The sequence below is a fragment of the Acromyrmex echinatior genome, chromosome 1 (genome assembly GCF_024713525.1).
Source record: "Acromyrmex echinatior isolate Ae372 chromosome 1, ASM2471352v2, whole genome shotgun sequence".
NCBI classification, from domain to species: Eukaryota; Metazoa; Arthropoda; class Insecta; order Hymenoptera; family Formicidae; genus Acromyrmex; species Acromyrmex echinatior.
Window position 1 is genome coordinate 15929196 of NC_141852.1, and position 26818 is coordinate 15956013.

General features: G+C 36.4%; 2 protein-coding genes across 7 annotated transcripts in view; one reads left to right on the plus strand and one right to left on the minus strand.

The window, feature by feature from the left end:
- LOC105154729 (atrial natriuretic peptide receptor 1) overlaps positions 1-26818 on the minus strand; it is a 90301-nt gene that overhangs the window by 52393 nt on the left and 11090 nt on the right. The gene's annotated exons all lie outside the window — the stretch shown is intronic.
- Positions 6957-26818, plus strand: part of LOC105154735 (uncharacterized) — a 61595-nt gene continuing 41733 nt past the window's right edge. The window contains exons 1-4 of one of the 3 annotated variants that reach the window (XM_087410744.1): positions 6957-7315; positions 7522-7814; positions 10716-10843; positions 11228-11363. In XM_087410744.1, coding sequence (XP_087266870.1) covers positions 10718-10843; positions 11228-11363 — 262 coding nt within the window. In that variant the 5' untranslated portion in view covers positions 6957-7315; positions 7522-7814; positions 10716-10717. Of the gene's footprint in view, positions 7316-7521; positions 7815-8067; positions 8212-8533; positions 8900-10715; positions 10844-11227; positions 11364-26818 lie in introns of those variants that run through there. The other 2 variants (XM_087410750.1, XM_087410761.1) reach the window with 2 other exon arrangements.

Consider the following 26818-nt stretch of genomic DNA (forward strand, 5'->3'; position numbering starts at 1 on the left):
ATTTTCTGAATAAGAAACCGACGAGGGAAGAATAATTCGAGAAAATAAATGAAATAAACCGCGGCACGCGAGGGTACAAATCAATTTCGTTTTCCCTCCTTCCAAAGAATCGGCTTAATCCTTTTTTTTTCACGTAACGCCCGACGTAACACAACTCATTCCTCGTCGGTGAACTGGAAATTACGGGATATTCGGTGTACGCAATTAACGCCTGGACCGCCTTGTAATCACGCAATCGTGATAAATTTTGGTGCGCAACGAGCGCGCCGACTCATTTCCCGCTTCCCGTGTTCGCCCCGCGTAAGACGGAAGGCTTATTATGCAGATATCCCGTGGGAGGGATTTCGTTATCGTGTATTAATTAAAATCATCTGCTCTGATTACCTCGCAAAATCGATGTCGTTAACGGCGCAGCCTCGTCATTACTTTGTCGGAGAGAACAGTCCGCTTTCCGCGCGACCGACTGCAATCAATTTCGCAGATGCGTCACGGATGCAGCGGCCTCGCTGCGATAATATTCCGTACATGTGACATGCAGGTGCGACCAGTGGCAACGCCAGTGGCTATTTAATAATATAGACCGTAGTCTCTCTATTCCCGGCGGAAAACCGAAATAGATTTTTTTCCTCAGCGAGATTTTGTTTGCCATCCGGTATCTACTGTCTTTGTTCTCGCAAATTTTTAATTTTCGTCACTGGATATATAGGGAAATCGATCTTGAATTAAAATTCAATTGAAGAGACGACCATTTACAAGTTCATTATTTCCGAAGAGAAAAACTTTGGAATTCTTCCTCTCGAGGAATTATGATTATTCAAAGATTAATAGTGCCTTGATATTTTTATTAGGCAAAAATATATATATGATAGGGGGGGGGGGGAGGAAGAGAAAGGGGTCCGATTATTTCGATATCGACTCTAATAATCGTAAAGAGATATCCTGTTAAACTAAACTATCGGATTACAGTTGGAGAGAACGCAGGTGCGTAGATATATTGCATGTAAAAGAGGGAAGCAGCGCGAAGGAAGATCGAACTTTCGGGAAGAGCAGAAAGGCGCAAAGGGGGTTGCTATACTTCGGTTTCTGATGTTCTCAACACGGTTAGTAAGAGGCGCCGGTCAATACTAGCACCGCGCAGTATAACCAGGGCTGTAAAAAGCGCGTCCCACGCCCTGACTACTACTTCATCTTGTAAGCGACCATTACTACGGGAATTCTCAAGAAATATGGTATCGCGGGAGCTACGCTTAAGCCAAGAATCTCATTTACAAAGTGAGATTGCTTGAAACATGTTCAAGAAAATTCAAGACGCGAATTTCCGCATTTTTTTTCTTATAGTGAATGTAGTATAAAAATATTTAAAAAATACATTTTAAATCTACATAATCCAAAACAAACAGTGAAATTTATACAGCGAGTTTAAGTATATAAATATATTTATATTATTGCATCCAATAATTATTAAAAAATTCTTTTTGTAAAATTCTTTTGTATTTACGAGTTATGTCGTAAATTATATAACAAGACAAACCTGTATGCCATATGTTTGATCCGACATACTTATGAATATGAATTACCGTCACTAAATATTAGAAATTTATTATTTATCCCTGTTGTCGTATTAAAAATAATGTAAAAAAACTGCCTGAAAAAGTAAGATTTATTAGAAAAACTATTTTAAAATTAAAATAATTTTCTGCAAATGATAGAAATTTCAGAGCAACGAATTTTTGCAAAGTCTATGGATAAACATTGATTGATTTACATTTCGACTTTCGCACGCAATCTCGCGTTACAGCATCGAAAATGTAAGATACATTGCGGCAATCGATATTATTCGACGGATCGATAAATCGGTAGCGACCGCGATCACACGTCGCGGAGAATCTCTTAATCGTAAGTCACATCACATCAGTGTCAGCACGATGTATGTAAATGTATCGCATTGGGATTTGAAAGAAGAGCCTGCAGAATCGGAGGACGAGAGAAAGAAAGAGATAACAGAAAAGCAGATGCAAACTGCATTCGTTCCGGAGATCTTCTCTCGTCCCTGGTTGCAGAATTGCAATCTCTCGCAAACCGCTATTGCGAATACCATGTTGATACCGCCCGAAAGTACAGTTAACTGAGTAGCACAGACACAATTAGTAACGCATAGATTGCGCATACGTGACCACCGTCGCTCGTTTATTGCCTCCAGGTCCAAATATCGTTTACAGCTTAATAGATAATCGAAAAAAAATCGTTAGATATTTAATCTTTAATTCATAATTTTTTAAACCGAGAGAATGTAATTTTAAGGAAATTATGTCAATGAATAAATTATATTGTAAAACTATAATAAAATAATAAACAGATACCGTGTTGCAGATTCTCCTTTCAAGAGTCTCGACTTTGTCTTCAATTTCACCTCGACAAACTTCGAAGAGCTAGGAAACTTCCGCAATGCGTGTGCATAGATTACGTAAATATATCATCCCTTGAAAGGGGTCTTATTAAAGTATAATTACGCTTAGTGCATCTCCAAATTTGAAAACTAACTTGAGAGCTCGTTCGCGTTCTTAATCTAATTCACATTCTCGATCTCGCGCATATAATGCACAACTTACCAAATCATATTTCTGAGAAAAAGATTAAAAGCATATCTGCCGTAGTTCTCTATCTATAGCACAGAGTAAAAGCTCGCTACCGATCGTATACGACTTGATAAAAAATGTATCAATCCCCTTTAAAAGCGAGACACGTACTCAAGCAGCTACGAGCATCGCGCACATCACTTGAAACTTAAATGCTAAAGAGAAGTTTAATGGACGATTTTAAGAACAACCATTCTCGAAAAGCGTAAATTTAACTTTGTCTTTGCGTTATAAGTAAGAGGCAGCGCAAACGAGTTTTCCAATAAGCGCGGGCGTATCGGAAGATACGGATTGTCTCTGTATCTTTTAGTGCATAAATTTTCCATTCGACTTTTGTTCTTTAATAACGTCCTTTTTTTTTTTAGTGAAAATATCGGTCATATTCGTAGTCGATTCTTACATTTAAGACTGTCTTAAGTATAATCTTAACATGTCATCTACATCATATCATGAATATCAATCAGAGAATCAAATTAGCATTTTAAGACATTACTTAAGATGATTTTAAAATAAAAATAGACTATTAGCCTTTACATATATTTTTTAATCGCTCTAGTATATGTTACTTTATTTGTATTTTGAATCTCTCATTTTTCATTTCCGTGATTATGTAATCTCACGCAGTCACGATACCCTGCAACTTTAAATCAAACGTCATTGCGGTTACATTTCGTACGCGAGAATCACATTGAGGAAGAATATAACAGATGATTGAAGAGCTATTACAGTCAATTATACACAGTAGCTTCATCTTCGGATATTACGTTAGAATATCTTTGACGAACCGTGCGAAAGACGATGTTTCGGTTGCGTTGCAAAGTATAATGAACGTACCTGAATGAATAGATGCATTGGTCTCATAGTCACGTTTACGTCCCTGCAAAATTACTCGAAAGAGGACTGATCCTGTGAGGACTTAGACATTCAGTTTTACTCGCACGTCACGTCGAAAAAAATTTTTAGCTAGTAATTTATCTTGCTCTTGCGAGCGTAGAGATCAAACAAAAGAAATCCTTTTACGAAAATTGCATAAAATTGAGAATATATACTATGAAAACGTCGAGAGGAAACAGTTAATAATGTTAGCAACTATTTGAGAAAGAAGAACTTGAATTAACTAACGAGATCTTTAAAATAAATTAAATAGAGAGGAAGAGAAAAATACTCTCAGCATGTAAAATTATTTAGTTGCTAACGTGTTATTACGGGCAACATTGCGGTATTATATTTTTACGAATAATAACGAGGTGATGTTTTTGTTTTATCACATAGTTGGGCGCTTTTCAAAGCGTTGAAGTTGACGTGCGTGCTTGTTCATTAAGAGATTCCGTCAGGACGCCTTTAGTGCGAGAGTCGAAGAATTGCACAATGTACGTTTCCTCACTGCAATGCGACAAATGAGCATGACTGCGATAAATCGCTTCTTATAACAGACTTATATCTCACGTTCTTGTACCGTTATCGAATTGTCCCTTGATATTTAACTACCATCGTTTCTGCGCACCCATGATCATCGAGCTGTTCGCATAAACAATGTTCGTGCGCCATTAGGGCCGGGGTATTAAACTTGTATCGGACGAGAACTTGTTCCTGCGTTCTTCCAAAATCGATATCGTCACGTAGAATCATGAATCTGTCGATGTTGCACCTTCAATATTTGCCATTTAGCGAACTCGGTGTACCGCGAAATCTTCCATTAGTCAACTAACGCGAACGTGTAATTAATTATCGTATGTTACGAGTCGGTTTTAACTCATCGTTCATCTACGTCGACCCGTTTCGACTTATATTGACACACTTAGGCGTATTACCTGAATGGTATTTATCGAGAAACGAAGTAAAATCTAGAATTCGGGACACGCGGCACTCGTTAGATGAAAGGAGATCAGGAAAGGTGCGAATGAGATGTGAACGTGAAGGCAATAATTTTTAAATTTAATATTGTAACGCGAGAGAAACGAAGGAAAGTTTGAGAAGCGATACTTTTCTTTTTTGCAGGAGTTCCTATCCGACTTTAGGGCGATGCGAGTCTCGCTCGTGAAAAGCGGAATCCGCTTTTCGAAGTTTCGCCCCTACAGCAGTACTTTCCAGATACTATTATTCTAGCTGTCGTACGGAATCAAGTCGGAAGGAAATTCTTCAGATACAAGAATGGCAACCCCAAACTCACCTCTTCCGCCAATATCCTATACTTTTCCCATATTTTCGACAGTCACCATCTTGTCACCCGGCACATAACACAAAGAATATCGACTTTCTACATTTCTGTCTGATTGTGAGGAAGAAAGAGAGAGGGAGAGAGGGAGAGAGAGAGAAAAGCGATTTTTTTTAAATATATAAAGCCAAATAAATTCTAACTTATTTTGTTTCAATAAAATACGATATGACACTTATTAGTTTTATTTTTATTCTTTTCAACTTAGTTGTCTGTTATTATTTTTTATATATTTAAAAGTATATAAACATATGAATTTTTCTTTGTTTACTTTTTTATCGTTTTTTATATTTTATTTAGTTCCTCTCTATTTTTTAAATTATTTTTTTATATTTCATTTTCTTTGTTGTGTATTTTCTTTCTTTTGCTTTTACATTATTTTCTTCGTCTGTACATTACTTCTTTCTATAAATTATTTTCTTTGTTCTTTGTATTATGATTATTTATGTGTTCTTAGAGAGCTCGCCTTAGAACGACACAATAAACGTTTTATCTATTAATCCATCTATATGATGTGTTAATGTATGAAAGTGTATTGAGCTCGAGGATGTTCATTAAGCCCAAATGACTACGTGGGCTTGTCATCCATGCGGAGAGAGATATTTCTTTCAGAACGATAAAATTCGTGACTCCTAATCAGCGAATGAACAAAGATAAGTTAGTTACATAATCATAAGTGTCTCATAAAATTGTTGATGTCTTGAATCATTGATGTTGCGATAAATATTAGAAAAAAACATTAGCCAAAATTGTCATTTAAAAATAATGATAAACATATCGATTTATCATATGAGTTATTTATATTAGATATGTATAATTATTTATCTGTGATAAAATAATATTCCTCGATAACCGCATAAAGTAACAAAAGTAAACAATGAGATTTTAAGAACAAATCATTCAGCTTATATTTTATCTTTTAAAATAGATATTTATATTTTTCGCTATTATATGTTGCATTTAGTCGTACTTCATGTTCCTCTTGTTGTACAGCTTGTAAAGGATGCCAAGTTGATTGATGAATTAGTTTTACGGAAATAAAATGGCCAAAGGCAAAAACCTATTTTTGTCCAGTAATCTATTGGAGTAATGCATCACCCGGTCTCCACTTGTCATAATTGCATTTGTTCTGTTGGATGCCGTCTTTCACAATCCAGCAAGGTCACTCAGTTTGACCATTTAACAAGATCATTTCAGTCAATTTGCAAGTTATCGACTAACAGAATCGCATTTAAGAATATAAATATCCGCTATTAGACACAGTAGGTAATTCAGTTTGTCCGAACCTCCCACGAAATCTGTGGGGGATAATCGCGGGATAATCTTCGGCCGCATTCTAATCATGAGAATGGAACCAAAACGAAGACCGCTAATTGCCTCTATCTATCACACGTTCCTGACTCCATTACCATTACGTTAAGCCAACTTCCAAGGCGTTACAATATCCGCGAATATTACAATCCCGGGCACGCCCGTTTGTCGATTGATCTTCACCGTCATCCCCAACGCGCGAGTCTACCGATTCCGTGCGCGTGTGTACAAAGCGCACGTAAGTCCTGATCCTCATTATCTCTGCTCTTATATCTTGGCGACGACCACCATCGAAGGAGAGAAAGCCCAGACCTTACGATCGCTTCGGGAATTCTTTGATCTGACGGTCATTACGTCACTTCCGTTATGTCTAGTCGTCATTTCACCGGTTCCTACCGGCTAGTCTGATAGTCGCCTTTCCTCCCAGGTCTCCCCGCAACAGCCCTTGCCACTCGGTTCACGCGACACCCAGACAAACTCCAGTCACGTACGATATACCCAGAAGCGTTCTATACGTGGTGATCGTCCCTGACGGTGTATAGACCGGCGCGACGACGGCGGCGATAGTAGGCCCGGCTGCGCGGACGACCAATCGCGCCGCACGACTAGTGGGGATGTCGGTAGGTGCGTCGCGACAGGGGGGTGAGAGGGTTTTCCACCGCCAACGCCGCCGTCACCGCCGCCGCCGACGCAGGGGGCCGCAGCGCCGCGAGTTCTCCCGTCAGAGAGCCGGCAGCCCGCAACGCGAGTGTTGCTGCCGAGCTTTGATAATCGAGAGGCCGCAACGAGCACTGTGAGATTCGTCGCCGTCGCCGTCGCCTTCGTCGTCGCCGTCGCCCTCGCTCTCGCCGCCGTCGACAGCAGGGGACAGGGCCCGTCGAGGAGAGGAGGATTTCGCGTCCGTATACGTTTTCCGACGTGCACTCGACGGAGAGGCTTCCGTATTGAACAACGAAACGTCGTTCGCCGCCGGAGGCCATCCGTCGATCTTCTCTACGCCGGTCTCCGTGTAGTTCTCTATCTCTCGGATACCCTCCTCTCTCTCGTTCGGTCTCTCGCCCGTCCGCTCGCAACCCCCGTCGTCTTCGGGACGCCCGGTGTTGTAGCACCGCTGTACTCGCCTCGATACATAGAGACACGTATAACGTCAAACGTACGTCATTGTGCTTCACACGAGTTCTATCATTCCTCATCGCTCTCTTTTTTTCTGTTTTACCTTCTGTTCCCTCTTATCTTTCCTATTTCTTTCCTACCTTCTTTCTTTGCCTACTACTTTTCTCTACGTTGCTTCCCCCCCCCCCCCTCCCCTCTCGCTTTAATCTCCATTCTCAATCGTTCCGATCTCTGCATCTGGTACAGTACTTTTCGCGGTGCGCGAAAGGAGCGAGAGAGGTGTGCCCCGCTCCATCTCCCATTGGGCCTCGAGAAAGCAGACGAAGGGATTGACAACTTGGAGACGGACAGTCTCCAAGGCGCGACATCCCTTTCCATCGAGGGACATCCCGTTAGTCACGACGTCATCGTTCGCCTATTATTACCGCAGTGGTAACAGCCCTCCAGGATATTTCCGGAACTTGGAATTCGGTTCGTTCGAGGCTACCCCGGCTCGTGGTACACAGGAATACTGCTGGGGGAGTGTAACGAGTAACCAGGTGAGTACTACTATATAGAAAGGCCGAGGGCTCGATAGACTCGAACCGATCGAAATCCGCTATTCGCCGCCGTGTCGGCGACCTACCATTTAACCGGGTCACGATAGCAACGACGGACGGACGGACGGACAGACGGACGGTTGAGGCGTATGCAATCCTGACGAAATTTCTGCTGACGATTTCCTCGCCTGCCATATGACGTATGGATTTTATCGGTCGGCACACCGCCCGCCGCCACTACCGCCGTCACTGCTATCGCTGGGTGTCTCGCGAGAGGGGGTGATCTGTTACTAAGGGGTTGCACTGCAGTGTACGGTACGTGGTGGGGTGGTTTCGTCCCGAAAGTTTCACCGGGATGCAATCAATTCTCGTTCGCCGGTCATCTTCATTACTTCTGGTATGGGAATAACTCGTAACTCGATATCTTCTCGATCTTTTGGTTAAAAGCAAACGAACAGAAAAATCATATCGACAGTGCTATCTATCCTGATGTCTAACAGAAGGTACCGGCATCATCCCCTCATGACCACAGTACATTTCGCATGGATCGATCGTGATTCGGCCACGTAAGACTTTCGGTTGTTCCCCTCGTCTTGACTTCAGTCGAATTTGGATCAATGATCTAAGGACTATGCGGAGCACCCGGCATTGTGCCCGTCCTGCGCATTAAGCCCGTTAGGATGTAATAACGTTATACGGAGGGCTCGTGTAATTCCTGCGCAATACCGGCTTCGTCGACGTGCGTGCGTGCGGTACGACCACGGCGCCGACTCGTCGAGGAGGCAGCAATCTCCTCGTTGGATCGTTTCCCAACGATCCTCTACCCGCGATCGTAAAATATTGGAAATTCCGCGGACCTGCAAATTCCACAGTGAATACATGAGGCTTCCCAGACTCCCCCTTCCTGGAAAACTGATTTCCCTTTCTACGGAAAAAGCTCGGCCTCTCGTAGGGTTTCGACGGGAATCTCATCGACGTTCGGCTTAACTGCAGAAAAGTGCGCAGGGCCGCCCGTGTGCAGCCTTTGCCTTGAGATCTTCGATTTGGCGACCGGCTAGTAATATTTGATTTCCATTTGAATTCTTGTACGTATATATACATATTTTTGAATCCAGATACGACATATATTGCTATGAGAATTGTTGTAGATGTTAGAAGAATAGACTTACGAATACTTGAATTTCATTGAGAAATAAACTCCAAGAGCTATTCTTGGGAATTATTCAAAAGTTTGTATTAACAATAAACATCGTACAGGTTTCTTGGAACTGAAGTGGAATCGGTCCTCCTTCTCAAATTTGTAGTCGCAGGTTTATGAAAACGAATAGAATCGTTATTGAATTCTGTATTGTGTTACCACGACTGGAGAAGTTTGCCGAGAATTTTCAACGATTTGACCATCCATCATAAAGTTTCCCCAGTGCATATGTTCGTCGATCATAAAGCGAGCATTAAAGGGTAATATCGAGACTAGCAGTTTGTATGGAGGAGGAATTACGGCCGCATTTCGACATAAGGAAGAGGAGCGAGGCAGGAGGCAGAACGGCACTTTGTGTACCGTCAACCCTCTTGGCATTAAGTTTCTCCTCGACCCTTGCCACTTCTATTTCGGCTCCGACTCCATTTCATCTCTCATCTTTCGTACGCAGTGCAGATGGAGCATCCATATGAGCGTACGGAGCCATTTGTTAGACGGACAGTACGATGGCGCGACAAAAGTAAATTTAATCAGAGCAATAGTGGAACACGAATCGACTGGCTGGAGCTTTCGTTCTTCGTCTCGACTGACCGCATTGGATATGTTAATTGCAATTAGCAGCATGCGTGTAGCGTGTAGTGTAATATCTACACTAATAAAGAATAGTGGTAGCCATGATAACGTTAAGCCGGAGCTTTGCCCTAACGGGATATGAAAATTTAAATCTCACGAAGATATTAGAGTCATTTTTTATTTTATATTTTCTTTCGCGCAAGACTCACCATGATAACGTAATTTTCTTTTCGTTTACTCTTAGTATTATGATCTTGGCTTAAGATTTAAAAGCTGAGTATATCGCGTCAATGATTGAATAGCCGTCGTGAAAAGAAGATTAAGTGGCGGCGCTTAAAAGGCCGATTAGATTTAAATGAGAAAGTAGCTACAATCTAATGGTGAAATAACTTCTCACCTATCAAGCGATCAGCAGACAGTCGATAACCAGATTATCTATAACTATTATTTCTCTTATTGCGTGTTCACCGGTTCAATCAAAATTACCATATCTGGATGTTCAAATTGATTCAAAAATAAATTCTTTTAAGATCAATTATAGAGATATCCAAAATCAAAGTTTGGACATAACATAATAACTTATTGATTTGACATTTTTTAAGATAGCATATATCTTTTTTTCTCTCGCACTGCTGCAGAGTGAGATATAACATATCTTCTCTCACTCGCACGATTTTAACGAGAAATGGCGCCAGATCTTGTTATAATTAGACTCTGATTAAAGGATCTCTAATTGTAAGATAAATTATTGGCTCTGCCAGATTCCTTGTTATAATTACAGGGTTTCTAAGATTAATCATTGATCGTTGATGATATATGACATACTTATGAAAAAAATATATCAGGATAAAACATTGCGCATAATGGCAGTCGAATATAATTTTAGGATAAATTTTTTATTGGGATAAATTTCTAATAACGTTTTTATATTAGCTTATAACATTTTTGGCTAATTTCTGATTGATCATCAACTGTGCAATCTTGGCATCCACGGAAATGAAATACTTGGCATTTTTACATCATGGATATAACTACCTAAGAGATATATTGATTAACAAATAGCACGCAGAAAATTACTAAAGAAAAAAAGATTATTTCTCAAGACTCTCTCATGATGTATGATGTTACAGCAATGAATACCACGGAGCCTACCGGGGAGGGTGGAGGAGGAGGAGAAGGAGAAAGCGCCACAATGACTAACGTCGAGCAGTCTCCATCCCCAAGCACGCCGATCACTGGCACCTCCGTACCGATGCAGGTAAAGTAATTGAATTTATAAAGTATCGCAAATGATTTCTAAAATGTTGCGTCAATATGGCGGAAGTGCACATAGTACACGATTTCATGCATGGTGGTTCATCTTTTAAACTGTACTTACGTTTCCCTTCGTGTACTTTCATGCACTAAAGTTCTACAACAAATAAACCCGCATTAAACTAAATAATATACATAAATTAAGCATTCATATATTTTTTTGTCATAAATAAACTAATTACAATTAAAAAACATTTATTTACTTGACGTCTTCATTTTCTTAAATAAAGTACATATATACAAATGCATAAATTTGAAATGACCGCATTTCGCATCAAAATGAAGGCGAATTTGCGGTACTTTATAAATCTAATGATTTTACGTGCAGGCGGCCGCTCAACAGCAACAGCAACCGCAACAACATCCGCCACCGTCGCCCTTGAGTGGCTGCTACCTTCTCGTGGTGCTTCCTGAGCCTCATACCGCACAACATAAGGACCTCATCCTGAATCGCCTCGCAAAAGGTAAGATGTTTATTTTATGCAATTATAATTAAAATTTTGCAACCATATACGCTTTTTGCTGTGATCATTCTTAGTAACAGAAAAAGACATGAGTCATACATATGTGGGGACATATAATGAAAAAAAATCCCCTTTTAGCTTTCTATACGCAAAATATGGCTTCATACTTCGGTACGCGTTATCAGTCTAACGGCATTAATGCGTACGACTATAGCTGATAGACACGTGTTTATTGTTATAATTATATTGTAATAATTATTATATCTCTGTGAAAATATCGAGATTTAATCATGTATCGGATACAATAGTTCGTCGACGATACAAATGGCATGCTAAGCTTGGTTGAGAATGCATTTTGTAATTGTATTGCATTGTTAGATATCAAAGGAACAAACATAATCCAATGCTTTGAGTTAAATAACATTTTGTTATCTTCAATTTCCATGTGTGTTAAAATCAATCCATTTCTGTGGTTAGTTTCAAATTGATTAGTTTAAATATTAACGTATATTAATGTATGCATTTAATAAATAATAAACTACATTTGAAACAAATTTAATATATTTTTTAAATTAAATTGTTCTAATTAAATTAATGACATATATATATATATAATCGTTTCCACAAATTAGGAAAATATAAAAAATTTCAAAATATTATTGAAAACCAGGAAATTTTGTCTATAAATCAAGGAAAAATTGATAATGTCGAATTATAAAAATTCGACATTATGAATTTAATCAGAGTTGTAAAAAATTCTTCATTCTAAAATTCCATAATTTTTCTTTGATTTACAGACAAAATTTCCTGGTTTTCAATAATACTTTGAAATTTTTTATATTTTCCTAATTTGTGGAAACGATTAAATATTCAGCAGAGCAATTTAACATAGCAATATTTGCATTTAATTATTAAGTTGATAGTATTCCAAAACTGTGTATGTCAAATTTCTTTAAAACCAAGAATTTTAATTTTCCAGAAAATTTTGCAAAATTCCCTTACTTTTCTCTGATTTCGTTTTCAATTTCCCTGACATTTCCGTGATTTCCTCGATTTCCAGTTTTGTGGAAATCCTGTTAATAGTGCAGTGATTCGCGATCGTAATCATCTTTCATTTCAGCGGTCGTATCACAACGTCGCGTTTCCGGATTAAGATCGCGTATATCCGTCGCATTGCTTACTTCCTGATGTGTGTATACAACTGTGTCTGTCTAACGGTGCTCGTCATCCGATTATATTCCTTTCGAGATATCGGACAGGCTCGACGAGCAGTTGGTTGCTAGGCGGATAGTAAAACGGACACGCGTATTCTCTTTTTCTTTCTCTCTTATATGAGAAGAAAATCGTCATGGCGCACAACTCGTTTATTCCTAATCATCTGCCAATTAGATGTTCGATATCGAGCTGCTAATTCCTCCGCGTTCGTATACGTTTTTCTCACAGGCATGTATGAATGATGGTCGGCAGTGCCGATATAAAGCTTCTTTCAATCGCTCGAGAAAGGTATGTGTTTGTAAGTGGCACTATGATATTAATTGGCTTTTATGGCGAACATTCGTTTGTTTGTGGTTTACCGTAATTATACGGCAGTAATGCATGATCGATAAGACAATTCCATTTCCTTAAGGCTCGTTCTCACTCAAGTCAATCATGCCGATACTAGTTTCTTTTTTTTTTTTTTTTAAATAGAAGAAGAAGCCAGTACGCTGATCCATTTCAGTAAGGACGAACCTTTAGGGGCTCCGCACAATAAAAGGAACAGGAAACAGAGAACAGAGAATACAAATTTCAACCTAGAAACTGTGTATTCCACAATACATGATTTCTGATAAGTTGAAATTTTTATTCTCTGTTTTCTGTTCCTTTTATTATGCGGAGTCCTTTACACTCGCACAAAACGTAAGAATTGAATATTTCAAACAATTTTTTACAATATTATTTGCGCAATTTTAACAGTGCTATACTCTAATTAGTCAATATATATATATAGTTCCTTATATAGATGTGTTTAATTTTTAATTTCGAAAGTCCGCATCATACAATCTTTTCGAATATTATACATCAAGAGAAGTCATGTATTCTTATAAAAATTCATAATATCAAGAAAAAAAAATTTACGTAAAGAAATGTTCTTATATATATATCGTTAACTTTAAATAAAAAATATATTTTCTACAATAACAATTTTTTAAGTGCATTAAAAAATTAAGAGGAAATACTATGTAATCTCTTATATTATATCGCTTTACTATTATTATTATTATCGTCACGAAATTGTCGTTACAATCGCTATATACGAATATGTGCTTGGGATTCATAATTAGCGACGCCAACGTGGTCCACATATTAAATTAGAAGTGATAAAAAGGAAGCATAAAAGGACCAATAAAAAGAAAATATGTCATACGTTATGTCCTTTCGATAAAGATAAATATAGTACATTGTGGAATTTCAATAATAGCAGGGACATCGATTTCAAATTGATCAAAGGATCTGTTAATGAAAAATTTATATCAATATATCTTTTATTACGTGCAACTAATTTGTTAATTAGAATTTTTCTTCGGAATATGTATTTCTATTTATGCACGTTTCTAAGGTACTGGTATAACATTATGTTCCCTGCAGTTGAAATAATGGAATTCTGTAATATATTGCTTTTCTAGAGCTTTTCAGAAAACAAAATTAATGTATTAACACTGCGTTTTTAAAGAGAGGAGAAAGAGAGAGAAAGAGAAAGAGAAAGAGAAAGAGAAAGAGAGAGAGAGAGAGAGAGAGAGAAAGAGAGAGAGAGAGAGAGAGGGGAAGCCGACGCACGAACTCCGTGTTTTCCGCATTGCGCCAGTGATGATTTTTAACGACGCGCTTGTCGACTTCGTTTAACGTTTATTTGACAATTTTTCAATCCTTTCGCACGCAAATTCTATAGTCTGCCTCACCGCGGTCGTTTGCATTTGCGACGATGATTTCGCGAAAAGCCATCCGATAATAACATCGCTGTGTGCGTGTATGTACGTGAGCGCCGTAACTTCGCTGTTAATAGCGAACCATATTTATATAGCGTACATACATGGAATTTAACGTGCGATTAAATATTGTACTCCAATTATGTATTAAAGTGTTCCATCATATAAACGTAAAGTGTACGTTTATTCTGTAAATATAACGAAATCAAAATCATCAATCTGCGGTTTAATTTCGAAACTCGCTATATTTATAATATATATAATATATATATTATATATATATATATATATATATATATATATATATATAAAACTAGACTTATTTAATCTGTTCTTTTGAAAAATTAGTTACACAGGAGCACAAAAAAATTTTTTGGAGAAAAGCTCAAATCAGAGTAAATTTTTTTTTATAGATTTTGGATCACTGTATCCGAGTTCGTAAACCGTTTTGTTCCATCACGTTTATTTTTTTAGATATAATCAAGAAAAAAGATGGAAAATCTGTGAAAATTGAAACATTTAAGGAAATTGCAACAAAAGTAAATAACATTAAAATGCGGTTACTTACAGAATCGATTTAAATATATTTTAGCAAGTTTAATAAAGTTTAAGAAGCAAAAATTTTGCTTCGCTGTTTATAGACATTATAGTCTATATACAAGTCGCGTAAATTCGTACTGATGTACTTTGTGCTCAACTCTGTGACTAATATACCTTCCAAAAGTAACAACGATATAATTATTTCTGGAGATGAAAAAATTTTTCATAGCTCACGCAGATCGGTTATTTGTTACATAATATGTTTTACACCGATTTGTTTTCTATACATGTTTGGCTATAATATCTAACATTATTAATAAATCAAAATTTTTTTGTTTCTTATACTTGTCAAATTTACTAAAATATATTTAAATCAATTCTGTGACTGTATTTTAATGTTAAATTTACTTTTGCTCTTTCCTCAAATGTTTTAATTTTCATAGATTTTTCCATCATTTTTCTTGATTATCTGAAAAACTGACATGATAGAGCAAAACGGTTTACGAATTGGGATTCAGCGACTCGAAATCTATAAGAAACATCTATTTTGAGTTGGCTCTCAAAAAATTTTCTTTGTGGTCCTATATTATTAAAGCTTCTACTCACTGCAGCCATCTTGGATTGTGACGTGTGAAACGAGAAAAATACATAAAGAAAATTCTGGCAAATCACATTAAAACATATTTTTTTAACAAAATAATATTTGCAATTGAATAGAATAGTATTATTTGTAAAATGTATACCGAAAATTCCTTTTGTGTTTCGGTAGTTAACAAATATATTTGAAATTAAATTATGTCTAACTAAAAAAAGAAACAAGCTACATGACAGCTGTCGAATCAAGATAAATATGATTTTATTTTGAAACAAAAAGAGAATTCAGTATACATATTTTAGTATATTTTACGAATGTACTCTATCAAATGCAAATATTATTTTATTAAAAAATATTTCTATTTTAATGTATTGTGCAATAATTTTCATTGTGTTTTCTTTGCTTCTGATGAAGCTTTAAATTATTATACTTATATTCAGGAGCTTTAAATTATTATATTTATAATAATGATCATAATCATTACATGTCTCTCATATCTAATTCTCTTTTTTTTTCTTCTTCTTTTTTTCATTTTGCCAATTTCTTTATGTTTCGAAGTTCAACATTCAGATCTTCGAGATTACTTGTGCAGTCGCGTACGATCATTAAGATTCGCTTTACTTTAGACTTACACGGGAAAATAGCCACGCAAAAACATTCTCCGCGCTTCGTGCTTCAATATGATTTGCTCTTTTCTTCATCAAGAAGTGCAGGAGCTGTTCTTACTTCGTTCTCTTCGCGTGGATCTTCGTATGGACCTCCTCTCCTGCTTCGCGTAAATTTAGCGGTAGATTTCGAGCCTGTGAGACATTTGCCGCGCCATTTGCCGCATGTTGCGGGCGTTACCGCGTGCTCGCCGTGTCCTTAAATACACTCAAAAACTCGCGCGTACGCTTTTACGAATCCTCTGGTTCAAGATCGTTGAGCCCTCGTCACGCGAGTATATTTCTAATTTTTATTTTGCTTTACTACCTACGCTTATCCACTACTATTTTCTTGTTCTTCGGCAAGATTCTAATTGCACGTTCAAGGAGCTTTACAAGTGCAAAGGCGGAAATAGGATATTTTACACAAGATCGAACTTTTATCTTTACAGATTTATATTGCTTACTGAAGCTAATGACTTAGAGTATAACCTACCATAAAACAAAGCTTTTGCAGTTGTAACTGCTTTATGATATCCTTATGGATTATTCCATTTTTCGGAAAGGTCGAAGGTCCTGAGAATCTCTGGTTTCGACAAAGAAGAAATTTTGTACGCCCCAGCGAGCCTTTCAAAGGCAAATTGCGACCGCTTTTACGCGTTCACAGAGTTCGTGGATCACGAAATATATCGCGGGATACGTGGTATTAGATTGCGGGGGTACGGCGTGGCGTTTTGAAAGGGATATTTCCTGCCCGGTATTATCCTTTGCGACGCATATTCCATTTAGTCCTAGCCGCCATTGAGCGTGAATTGCTAGGTCCACGTGCTATGCATGTGGAAATAATAATAGCAATTTATTTTCAAGGGACAAACGCTTCACCTTTCTGAAAGGACTTTTCCGTTCGTCCGATGATTTAGGCGTGCTCGTATAAAAAGTTTTTATGAATATGAATAGTAAGAAACAACATGTTCTATGCAAATTCTACATTCTTTCCCATTACTCTCTGTTAATTAAATTCTATTAAATATCTCTACAATATCAGTATGATTAATTCAATATGCTTATGTTACACGTATATCTTGCTCATATTTTTACTTTGTTGATAGCGTGATGCTACACACTTATTCTATTTATAGTTGAGCGAGTAGTTGATAAATGGCCATGTTACGGAGCTGTCTATTGGAAACATATCGATAGATTTTGATAAGTATACTTACAACAATTATTACAGTACATTGTGATTTAAAAGATATATACATTTAATGTGTGTATATATAGTCAAATTTTGTAAAACTATAAATTTTATTTAATAAGATAATATTTTTTAAATAAAAAGAATACTTATCTTTAAATGTAGGTGATTGTCTAGTCTAAAATAAAAGTTAGCATTCCTACGATACCTGCATATCGTTTTATTTTTTCAAAGTATCACATTCGTGGGATCTTTTCGATCGATCCTTGTTCATATAAGCGCGTAAAAGTGTGCACACGTGTGCACACCACCTCATGTTGTACGTCTATTCTCTGCTCGACGGACGAGGGTTACAGGCCTTAAATGTCTGTTTGTATTTATAGAGCTACGACATGCATTTCGGGGAACCTCTCCTTTCGCCGATCTTCGAGGACGATAGGCGCCCCCGATGTCGCGTTGCCTCTTAGTCAGCCTCTTTATTCGCGAACCGGAATTCGTTCTATGAACAAATGAAAAGACACCACGGCGTTCCCTTATATTCTTTCTTATCGTTTCTCACAGATCGGCATTAGTCATGGCGGATAACAGAAATAGATATCAGACAGTACTCAAAATAAAACGAAGAAACGCACTTTTATTGATCCTGTTGAGATATATTCAGTTTTAATGTATTTTTTTAATACAATGTTGATAGGTTTAAAAATTCTCGAATAAAAAAATATATTTTCAAATATATTTATGCTTACATAAATTTGATAATTTGATGATAATTTTATGTATAGATGTATATTTAACATAATATAGTGATTATTATGGCTAATTGCGATCTAAATATGGATTGCCTTGAATTTATTAACACTGAAAATGGATAAGAACGTGTCCTCGGAGCCATTGACCATATCGTTATGAAGGTTCAGCGTTATGTACACGACTTCTTGTACCGATAGCTTTTTTTCTGGCTATTGATAGTTTTATATATAACCGCGTTAACCTAGGAAATATCAATAACAAAAAATGTTAATATTAATGTCTGTTAACAAAGCAGCCGTGAAGATTACGCAAATTAATAATAAATTTTCTTACATGTAACCTTCGTCTTAATAAAAGCTTACAAATTTAATATACGTATAAAAGACGAAGAGAGCGACTCATAATGTATACATTATCTCTCATTCTGTCTGTTCTCTTTTTCTCTCTTCCTCTCTGTTTGTTATCATTTTTTATAAATATATTTCCATGTTAAAAAGTTTTTTTTTGCGATAGAAGTTTCGTCGACCAAGCGCGCGCTGGATTCAATTACTCGTATAATTTCGCCAATCGATACGCCGATTCGTTATTTATGACAGTAATTTATGACAGTAATGTGAATCGAGGGGTCCGAATATTTCGTGGAACTTCGATTGTGTCATGCGAAATTTTGCACGCACGCAACTCGTTTCTATGGCGTGCGTGACGCACCTTGTACCAGACTGAGATGCATATTTTATTAGGGAACAGTATCTATTATGAACGTCAAGTGAATACATGGTGATAGCTCGCCGTAAATAATACAATCAATCTTCTCGGGACAAGGAAAAACTGATGAAATTTCGATGATATTCACACATATGAACCGTATTTAAAACTGCGATACGTGAGACATGTTTTTTCGAAACTGAATCATTCAGAATTGAGTTCACGAAAAGTAGTTTCGATCGCCGATACCAATTTAGAACCGGGGTGAATATACGAAGCCTTTTTTTGCACATATGCTCGATCAATCATCGCGTATATTTTCGTCAGATATAGATTCGGGTCATCGCCTCTAAGTATCCACGTAATTATCATCGGTATATACCTGTATGTCAAAAGTTCACACGTCGAATGATCGATCGTGTCTGGCGATAATCACATATAAGTATGTACACGCAAAACAGTATCCTGGTACGTACGACTCTTATGTGCACTGCATGATACTCGACAATGTTTGGATTACGTCGGCTTTCCGAAATAATGATCAGTTAAACTGTGTTGTGTGTGTTGTGTTTATGTACAGCACATCGTGACTGCACTGTTTGTTAAATATCTCTTAACACGTGAAATATCTCGATCTCAAATCAGAATCTGTCGTTTTAATTAAAGGCTCTGTAAATTTTTGCTGTTAAACATTAAAATTTAGGACAGTTTATATGGAAATCTTATTATCTATAGAAGATATCGATCTGGAGGAAGCTCAAGACATGTACATACGGAACAATGTGAAATTAGTTTCAATTGTGTACTGTTCTCAGTTAAATTGCTCGGTACATAGTACATTATGTAAGTAGTTTCCGTAATAATAATAATTTCTGTACTTAAAGCATGTATTATGTAATGTATAAATAAGTTACATATGCTATCGTATTAGATAAAATGAATGAAGTCTCCTATCATCTATGAAATTACAAAGTAAAACAATAAATTGTCAAAATTATAATACAAAAATAAGATTCATTATTTTGTTATACGTCACGAAAATTCATATATTTCTTTTGAAATAAGCAAGTATATTTAAATTAAAGAACTTTTTCTCAGTGAAATATTCAACAAGAAAAATCGCTCGTATAATTTTTAATTTCTATTTTCTGCTTCATAAATATTTTAATAAATAAGTATGATTTATTATCGACAGTAAAGTATAGAAAAATCGATGCGTGGCTTTTGTATTCTAAATGTGTTGAATCATGTATATACTAATCAACGTAATCGAACATTATTCGTTCATACTGCTATACTGTTATTCATTCGCTATACTGTTATTTTACAACGATAAACTAAGCATTTGCGAAATTAAAAGGATTTTTAACGTCATAAAAAGCGCATGTAGATTCGAGTTTCTCTTTAAGAGATCATTTTAAAAGCAATTAATCGTATTATTCTTCAAATGATATTTGTAATATTAAAAATGCAAAGAAGTAAAATGAGAAAGGTTAACTATTTTCCATCATTGATACTCGCAGAAATTAACGTGCCAGATAAATTTCAACACCAGTTGGAATTTCCCATAAAATTTGCGCAATGTTAATGGGTAACACGTGCAATTAGCGAATGCGCGTCGCGTCGGCATTTCATTAAATACAAACTTATACTTGTATTAACGCATATTCTATGTCTGTCGCGTATAAAGAAAGGATCGTGGGTAGTAACAGAATGAAATTTATATCGTTAATAAAACAATCTCGATTTAAAATGTGACATTATATTCTTATTCGAAGGAATATGACGTTATTAAAGTTTCGCAAAAAAGAAGAGGATGAAAAAAAGACACAATATAGTATCTCACTGGAAAAAGAGTCTGATTGCATTAATTGAAATTTTAGTTAAAAATGAACAAATCTGAATTTTGTAAAATTTATTATAATTCTAATGAGATAACCAGAATTTTGATTGATGTGATCAGAATTTTCTAATTCGTTCATTTTTAATCAAAATTTTCAACAGAAATTTTTCTCAGTAAGGACGTGGGATATCAAGAATGATGATATGAGATCAACGAAAAAGTGCACAATGGCAGAAGAAAGAAGAATGGAAAAGAAAGGACATGAGGCAGCTAAGAAAGGGACCGATACAAAAGAATGACTTTACAACATTTTCGTTTAAAATAAATGTGCCACTGCAGTAATAATATAATTACTGTCGCATTGTGTATACCTATAAAGATAATGAAAGTATACGGATAGAAAATTAAGAAGTCCGAAGAAAAGGTAAGTTTTCAATAATAAAAGACAGAAGTTGAAATCGTGTAGAAAATGAGAGAAGAGAAAAGAAGATAAATAATGTTTGAGAAAGAGGGAAAAAAGAGAAGAAGGTAACAAACAGAAAGAAAGAAAGAGACAGAAAGAAAGACAAAAGGTAGTACAATATCAGAGCGAAAGATTTGCAAAGGGAAAAAAGGAGACACGTAAAAGAGGAGGAGGCAGGAAAGGAACGTGAGGCAGTGAAAGGACGAAAGGGTAACAAGGTTGCAAAAAGGAATAGGGCAACGTCGGCAGTGAGGGTGAACGAGAGAGGGCGAGAGTGTAGCTGTAGGTTGATGCGGCATGCGCATGTTGGTACCTGCCTACGGCCACATCCCCGCAGTCCCAGAACTTCGATCAATAATCCATCCACTCTGGTTCTGAGTGAAAATTGTCGCTAAGCCGAAATAACGATGTCATTTTATCTTCCTCGCCACGTGCGATCGAAGCCGAGCGTCAGCGTCTGCACATAAAAGCACAGAAAGAAAGAAACAGGGAGAGAGAAGGAAGGAGAATAAAGAAAAGTGCATTGTGCAAATGTACAGGGAGTGCAAATGTACTTGAGAAATGAAGAAACGGGGAAGAAACAGGGGAGAATGATGAAGACCAGTTAATCGGCGAAATGGATCATGGCGCGCGCAATAAAGTTACAATTAATGAAAACAGTTACAGACTGACATCTAAGGAGATAAGGTAATCTTAAATTTTTAAAGGTGGAAGAGTAATGTGAGAAGTATCATTACTGCAAGTTCCAATATAAGAAACTTGCGAATATCACTTTGCAATGGTCTTTGCTAAATTATCAGACGATTCAAAATGGAAAATTATACTGTAATGTACAGAAGGTATAATTTACTGACACAGTCTACAGTGACAGACTTAGAGAACGATGAGATGAGATGAGATGAGATAAAAGCATCGCGTTCAATGAGCAGTGGTAGCAAGGTCGTCGTTCACGGGTCAAGGGATAATTGGAGTGAAGGGTGTGTATCCTGTCTCGAGTTCCTAATGAGAATTAAAAGTTTTAATTTCGCATCCTGTGCGAGAGCGAACGCGTCACGCTCGTCCGCGCTGAGCAAACTACGAAACTATACTTTTGTGAAAAACGACGAGGAAAATGTCTAATCCTTTTAGCGATGATTTAATATTGTTCGACCAATTGCACGCAACAGAGATCCTTTGTTGTTTCTTCAGCAGTCTTCACGGCTAATTCGTAGACTGGCAACAAGATGGATGTGAATCATGGGATGATGAAATCTTTGCAAGGATACGTGAAGACATGTTGTCTGGAAAATATAATATAACCGACGAAATAGTCTTTCACGGTCGTTAGGTTATATTACTGACTTAAACTCTCCATGTTGGCACAATTCAGCGAGAACATTAATGAACTCGTCATCACTAAGAATTGCCACTGTCGGTTATCAGATGCAGTTACCTATTATTTCTGAAACGCATCGGGGAGATGAATTCGTTTTGTGTATAAATATATAGGATACCTTTTGTCCAACGAAAATTTCAACACTGCTTTTATATTAAAAGGATATTTATAATAAAATCTAATTGAGAAAAATGTGCCGAGATAAAGCTTTGAGGCGTTACTTAAGAATACCCGATATAATGTTATTACATATGAAGTATATTTTTAGTGAGTATCGGTAAGGCTAACGGTATAGAAAAAGTTCTCAATGCTGCATTATGTATATTACATTATATACCGTTCTAATATTATTTAATACTATATAACATTGTTTATTTTCCACCTGATATTATCTAACATTATACACGATACTGTTATATATGTATACTGTATTACGCATCCACGCACATGATGTGTTATATTTACGTTCATATGGTTTCACAAAATAAAATCTGTTCCTTGTATGTTCATTCGATTAGATTTATTACGTGAATGCACTAACGTCGATTGGGCGAACGATTCTCATAGCTCGACGAGCATCCAAGAGGTAAAAAAAAAAAGAAAAAAATTCCTTTTGTATTCAATTTGTGCTCGCCGTTATGAAATTGTGAAATATTAAAATAAATGAATTTATTCAATTGCAAAGTCAAGAGGCCTATAGAGGAAGAAATTATTAGGGAAATGTTTTCTCGTTCATATTTGTGATACCCAATGACAGTGGTATTGAATGTATCATTTTTTTTTCGATATGCGAAAGATTTAGATGGGAAAGTTATATTAAATCTTGAATGTAGTTAAAAAATCACGCAATATGAGACGTTTTACAAATTGATGCCGCCTATATTTCTATCGTACTAATAATATCTATTACTTTTAATCCTCCGTCTGCAATCATATTTTTATTGCCTGCGTCTGCAATTTGGATTTTTTCCAGTCTAATTTTGTTTTACTATTGCAGACCACTTGGCACTGCAAATGCTTCGAAGTATTTAGTTGGAAGAAAGAATTTCGTTAATTAACTAATCAAAAAATACTTCAAAGCATTTGTAGCGTTAAGTCTGTAAACCCGATTCTTTAAATTTCTTCTCTAAATTTCTCCAAGAGAGTGAGATTATTTCACTTCTTAAAAAAGACAATTTTCATTCTTTTTGAGTAAAATCTGACTCCAAAAGAGAAGAGATTAATTTTTCTTAATAAATGTGTATATTTACTCTTCTCCAAAAATGACTGTATTTTCACTTTATTAGAGTGAGATTTCACTCCAAAAAATGTAGAAAAAGTCAGGATTACGTAGAGGGTTAAAAAAGGGGAAAGAGAAAGAGAAAAATTCATTACTATGCTAATGAAATTTCATTAACGTTTGCACTTTGTAATAACATTGTAACCTTGATCTGACCATCTGAGACAAAGTCTCGGCTGACGTTTCGTTTAAACATAAAGAGTTAATAAAGAATCCGTATACGTAGACTCGTCGTTGGCGCGTTTTCTACTGAGATTCTATCATAATCGCTTTCCACTTTGTTCACACTTTATGACACGCGAACGGCGTGTACCGCAGAGTACACGCTTTCTCGCTCCTCACTCACACCCACGATACTATACTCCGCGTGATTTTATCTCGAGATGAATATCGCGCTACAGGAGAACGAGGCAACAATGGCAATGCGATACTCGACGATCGCGTTTCGCTGTACAGAGAGATACGTCTCGCCCGAGCGCATTCGTGATGCACGTCATCCGGTATTAGCGACTTTGTGCAGAAGATGACTCGTCGTCGAGGCGGAGATGAATAATGCATTTAATATCGCGTTAACTGAATAATATATCTAACTTTAGATTTGCGCGATTCTTAATTCCGTTGGTACGCACGAGTCCGATCAACGAACAATACGTTTACCTCGCTGCCCAACGGCACGATGGAATGACAACTGTCCGTAATTCGATTTCGAACGCGTGGGCGTGGGCTTAACGACCTACCGTTCCCGCACGTGCGGGATCTCCCCATCAGAGATTTTCGCGTGTACACAGACTACATTTCTCCATATATATTCGTTTGTTTGTTTGTTTATTCGCGTGTGTAAGTCGCTTGCTATGCTACGAGCACAAACGTGCAAACGTGCTGACTGGTCGGCTTGACCGGCAGATTTTGTTTGACTCATATGGCACCCACATCGACTAGATTTGGTCAAGCGGAAAGAAAGCGAGACGCGAATTTATTCATGCGTTTATTTCGAGCCCGACAGCTCACTTTTGCATCACCTCGATGATGCTCTTCTGCCTTCTTTCTTTCTATGTGGCTCTCATTCGTTCTCTTCTTTCTCTCTCATTTGTAAATAGGAGGCGAAATCGAAGTAGGAATCATCTGGTCGGACACGCCTGTTTCTACTTCGTTTTACGACAGTGAAATTGTTCAAGCAAGCGTATGAAGTTTCATTTCATATATTTCAAAATTATTTTTTGCTCATTTCTATTTTTGTTTCTATAAATAATAGTATGAAAAAAATATTATAAACTGTTGTTACGTTTCATATCTTTATAAAATGTATTTTATAATATATTTTATATATATTTAACGACAATGTATTGAGTGAGTGCAAAAGTTAGTGCCCGATTAAAAGAAAAAATTTTGTGGAAGGATATAATATTTTACTCAAATTGGCAATTATACTATTCGAGAGAAAAGTTTAAGAATCTGTTTTTTTTAATTGCGATACGATAACCGAGTTATGAGCAAAATTCAGATGAGGCTAATGAGAGTCATACGCTGTTGTAGAAGCGAAAAAATAAGAGAAGTAAATAATCCTGAGATGGTAGTTGTTTTTATTTTATTTTATTTCGAACGTTTTGGCTCACTTTGGAGTCTTCATCAGCGATTACAAAACCCAAAAATTTATCCATTGAAAGCAAGTCACTTGCAGATTGGCAGAAATGCAGCATTCATTACACTCAATGGAAAATGAAAAAAAGAAGCTCAGAAATAACGATTCACAATCATACCAATAGTTAAAAAAAGTTACACTGTATATTAGATATATATTGTTTGAATATGATTTCGTGTACAACATGATGTGTCATTTAAAATTGAACGTTACAATATGACATGACAAGTTGTAACGTTCAATTTTAAATGACACATCATGTTGTACATACGAAATCATATTCAGAAGAACAATATATATCTAATATACGGTGTAACTTTTTTAACTATTGATATGATTGTGAATTGTTATTTCTGAGCTTCTTTTTTCGTTTCCCATTGAGTGTAATGAATGCTGCATTTCTGCCAATCTGTAAGTGCTCTCAATGGATGTATTTTTAGGTTTTGTAACCGCTGATGAAGACTCCAAAGTGAGCCGAAACGTTCGAAATGAAATAAAATGAAGATAATCACCAACATATGAGAATTATCTACTTCTCCTATCTTTTCGTTTCTACAACAGCGTATGACTCTTGTCTGAATTTATATTTATATTTATATATTTAATTTAATCGAAGTTAAATTGTTCTTTTTATTTCATCCGGATAACTTAATAATAAAAAAAATCTTAGAAACATTAAAAAAAAATAACTTTGTAGGGAAAACTTTAAGCTTTCACATTAAGAAGTTGAAAATTTTTGTAATTTTTTTGACAAGTGACGAGACCATAAAATGAAAAGAAAATTTCTCATTTTATCCAGCTCAGTTTTTTATATGTAAAAATTACCAAACTCACGAAAACTGAAAAAGTGAATTGTCGAAAGTACAGACTTTAAGTTTTAAAACTTTTTTTTAAATTTAAATTTTGTTCATTTTTAACGAGTAACAATTGCAGCTGCTGGAGTTTTGAATAATAAATCGAACACAAATTTTTGCATTCATTCAATATGTAAAATACACTTTATATTTTTAGAAACGTTACATAATTTATATAATAGTTGTTACAGTTTCGCAGATATTTTTTTAAAGACTTAAAAAAGCGTTAGCGCGTTGTACGCCCTCTTTTATAATTTATATAGAATATTAAATAAATCCGGCGAAAATCGGTTGCGACATTGATTTCCAACGTTGCAAGTTGTAAGCTAACGTGAAATAATTACATCGCGAAAACCGGCGTGACGAAGAGAACCTTGATCGACCGTATCTCTCGATTCTAGACGGTTAAACATGTGTACGCTCGGAATAGCGAAAGGGTTAACGCGCACTTTACGCTGTCTCGATTGCGAGCATAGTGTATGTGAGGATAAGTGACATAATATTCACGCGATTAAATCAGAGTTTTCCTGTGAGCGCGCGAGTCATGTTGTTTCCTTTCATATAGGATGAAAACGAGCGACACAAAATATTGAAGAGTCGCAATGTC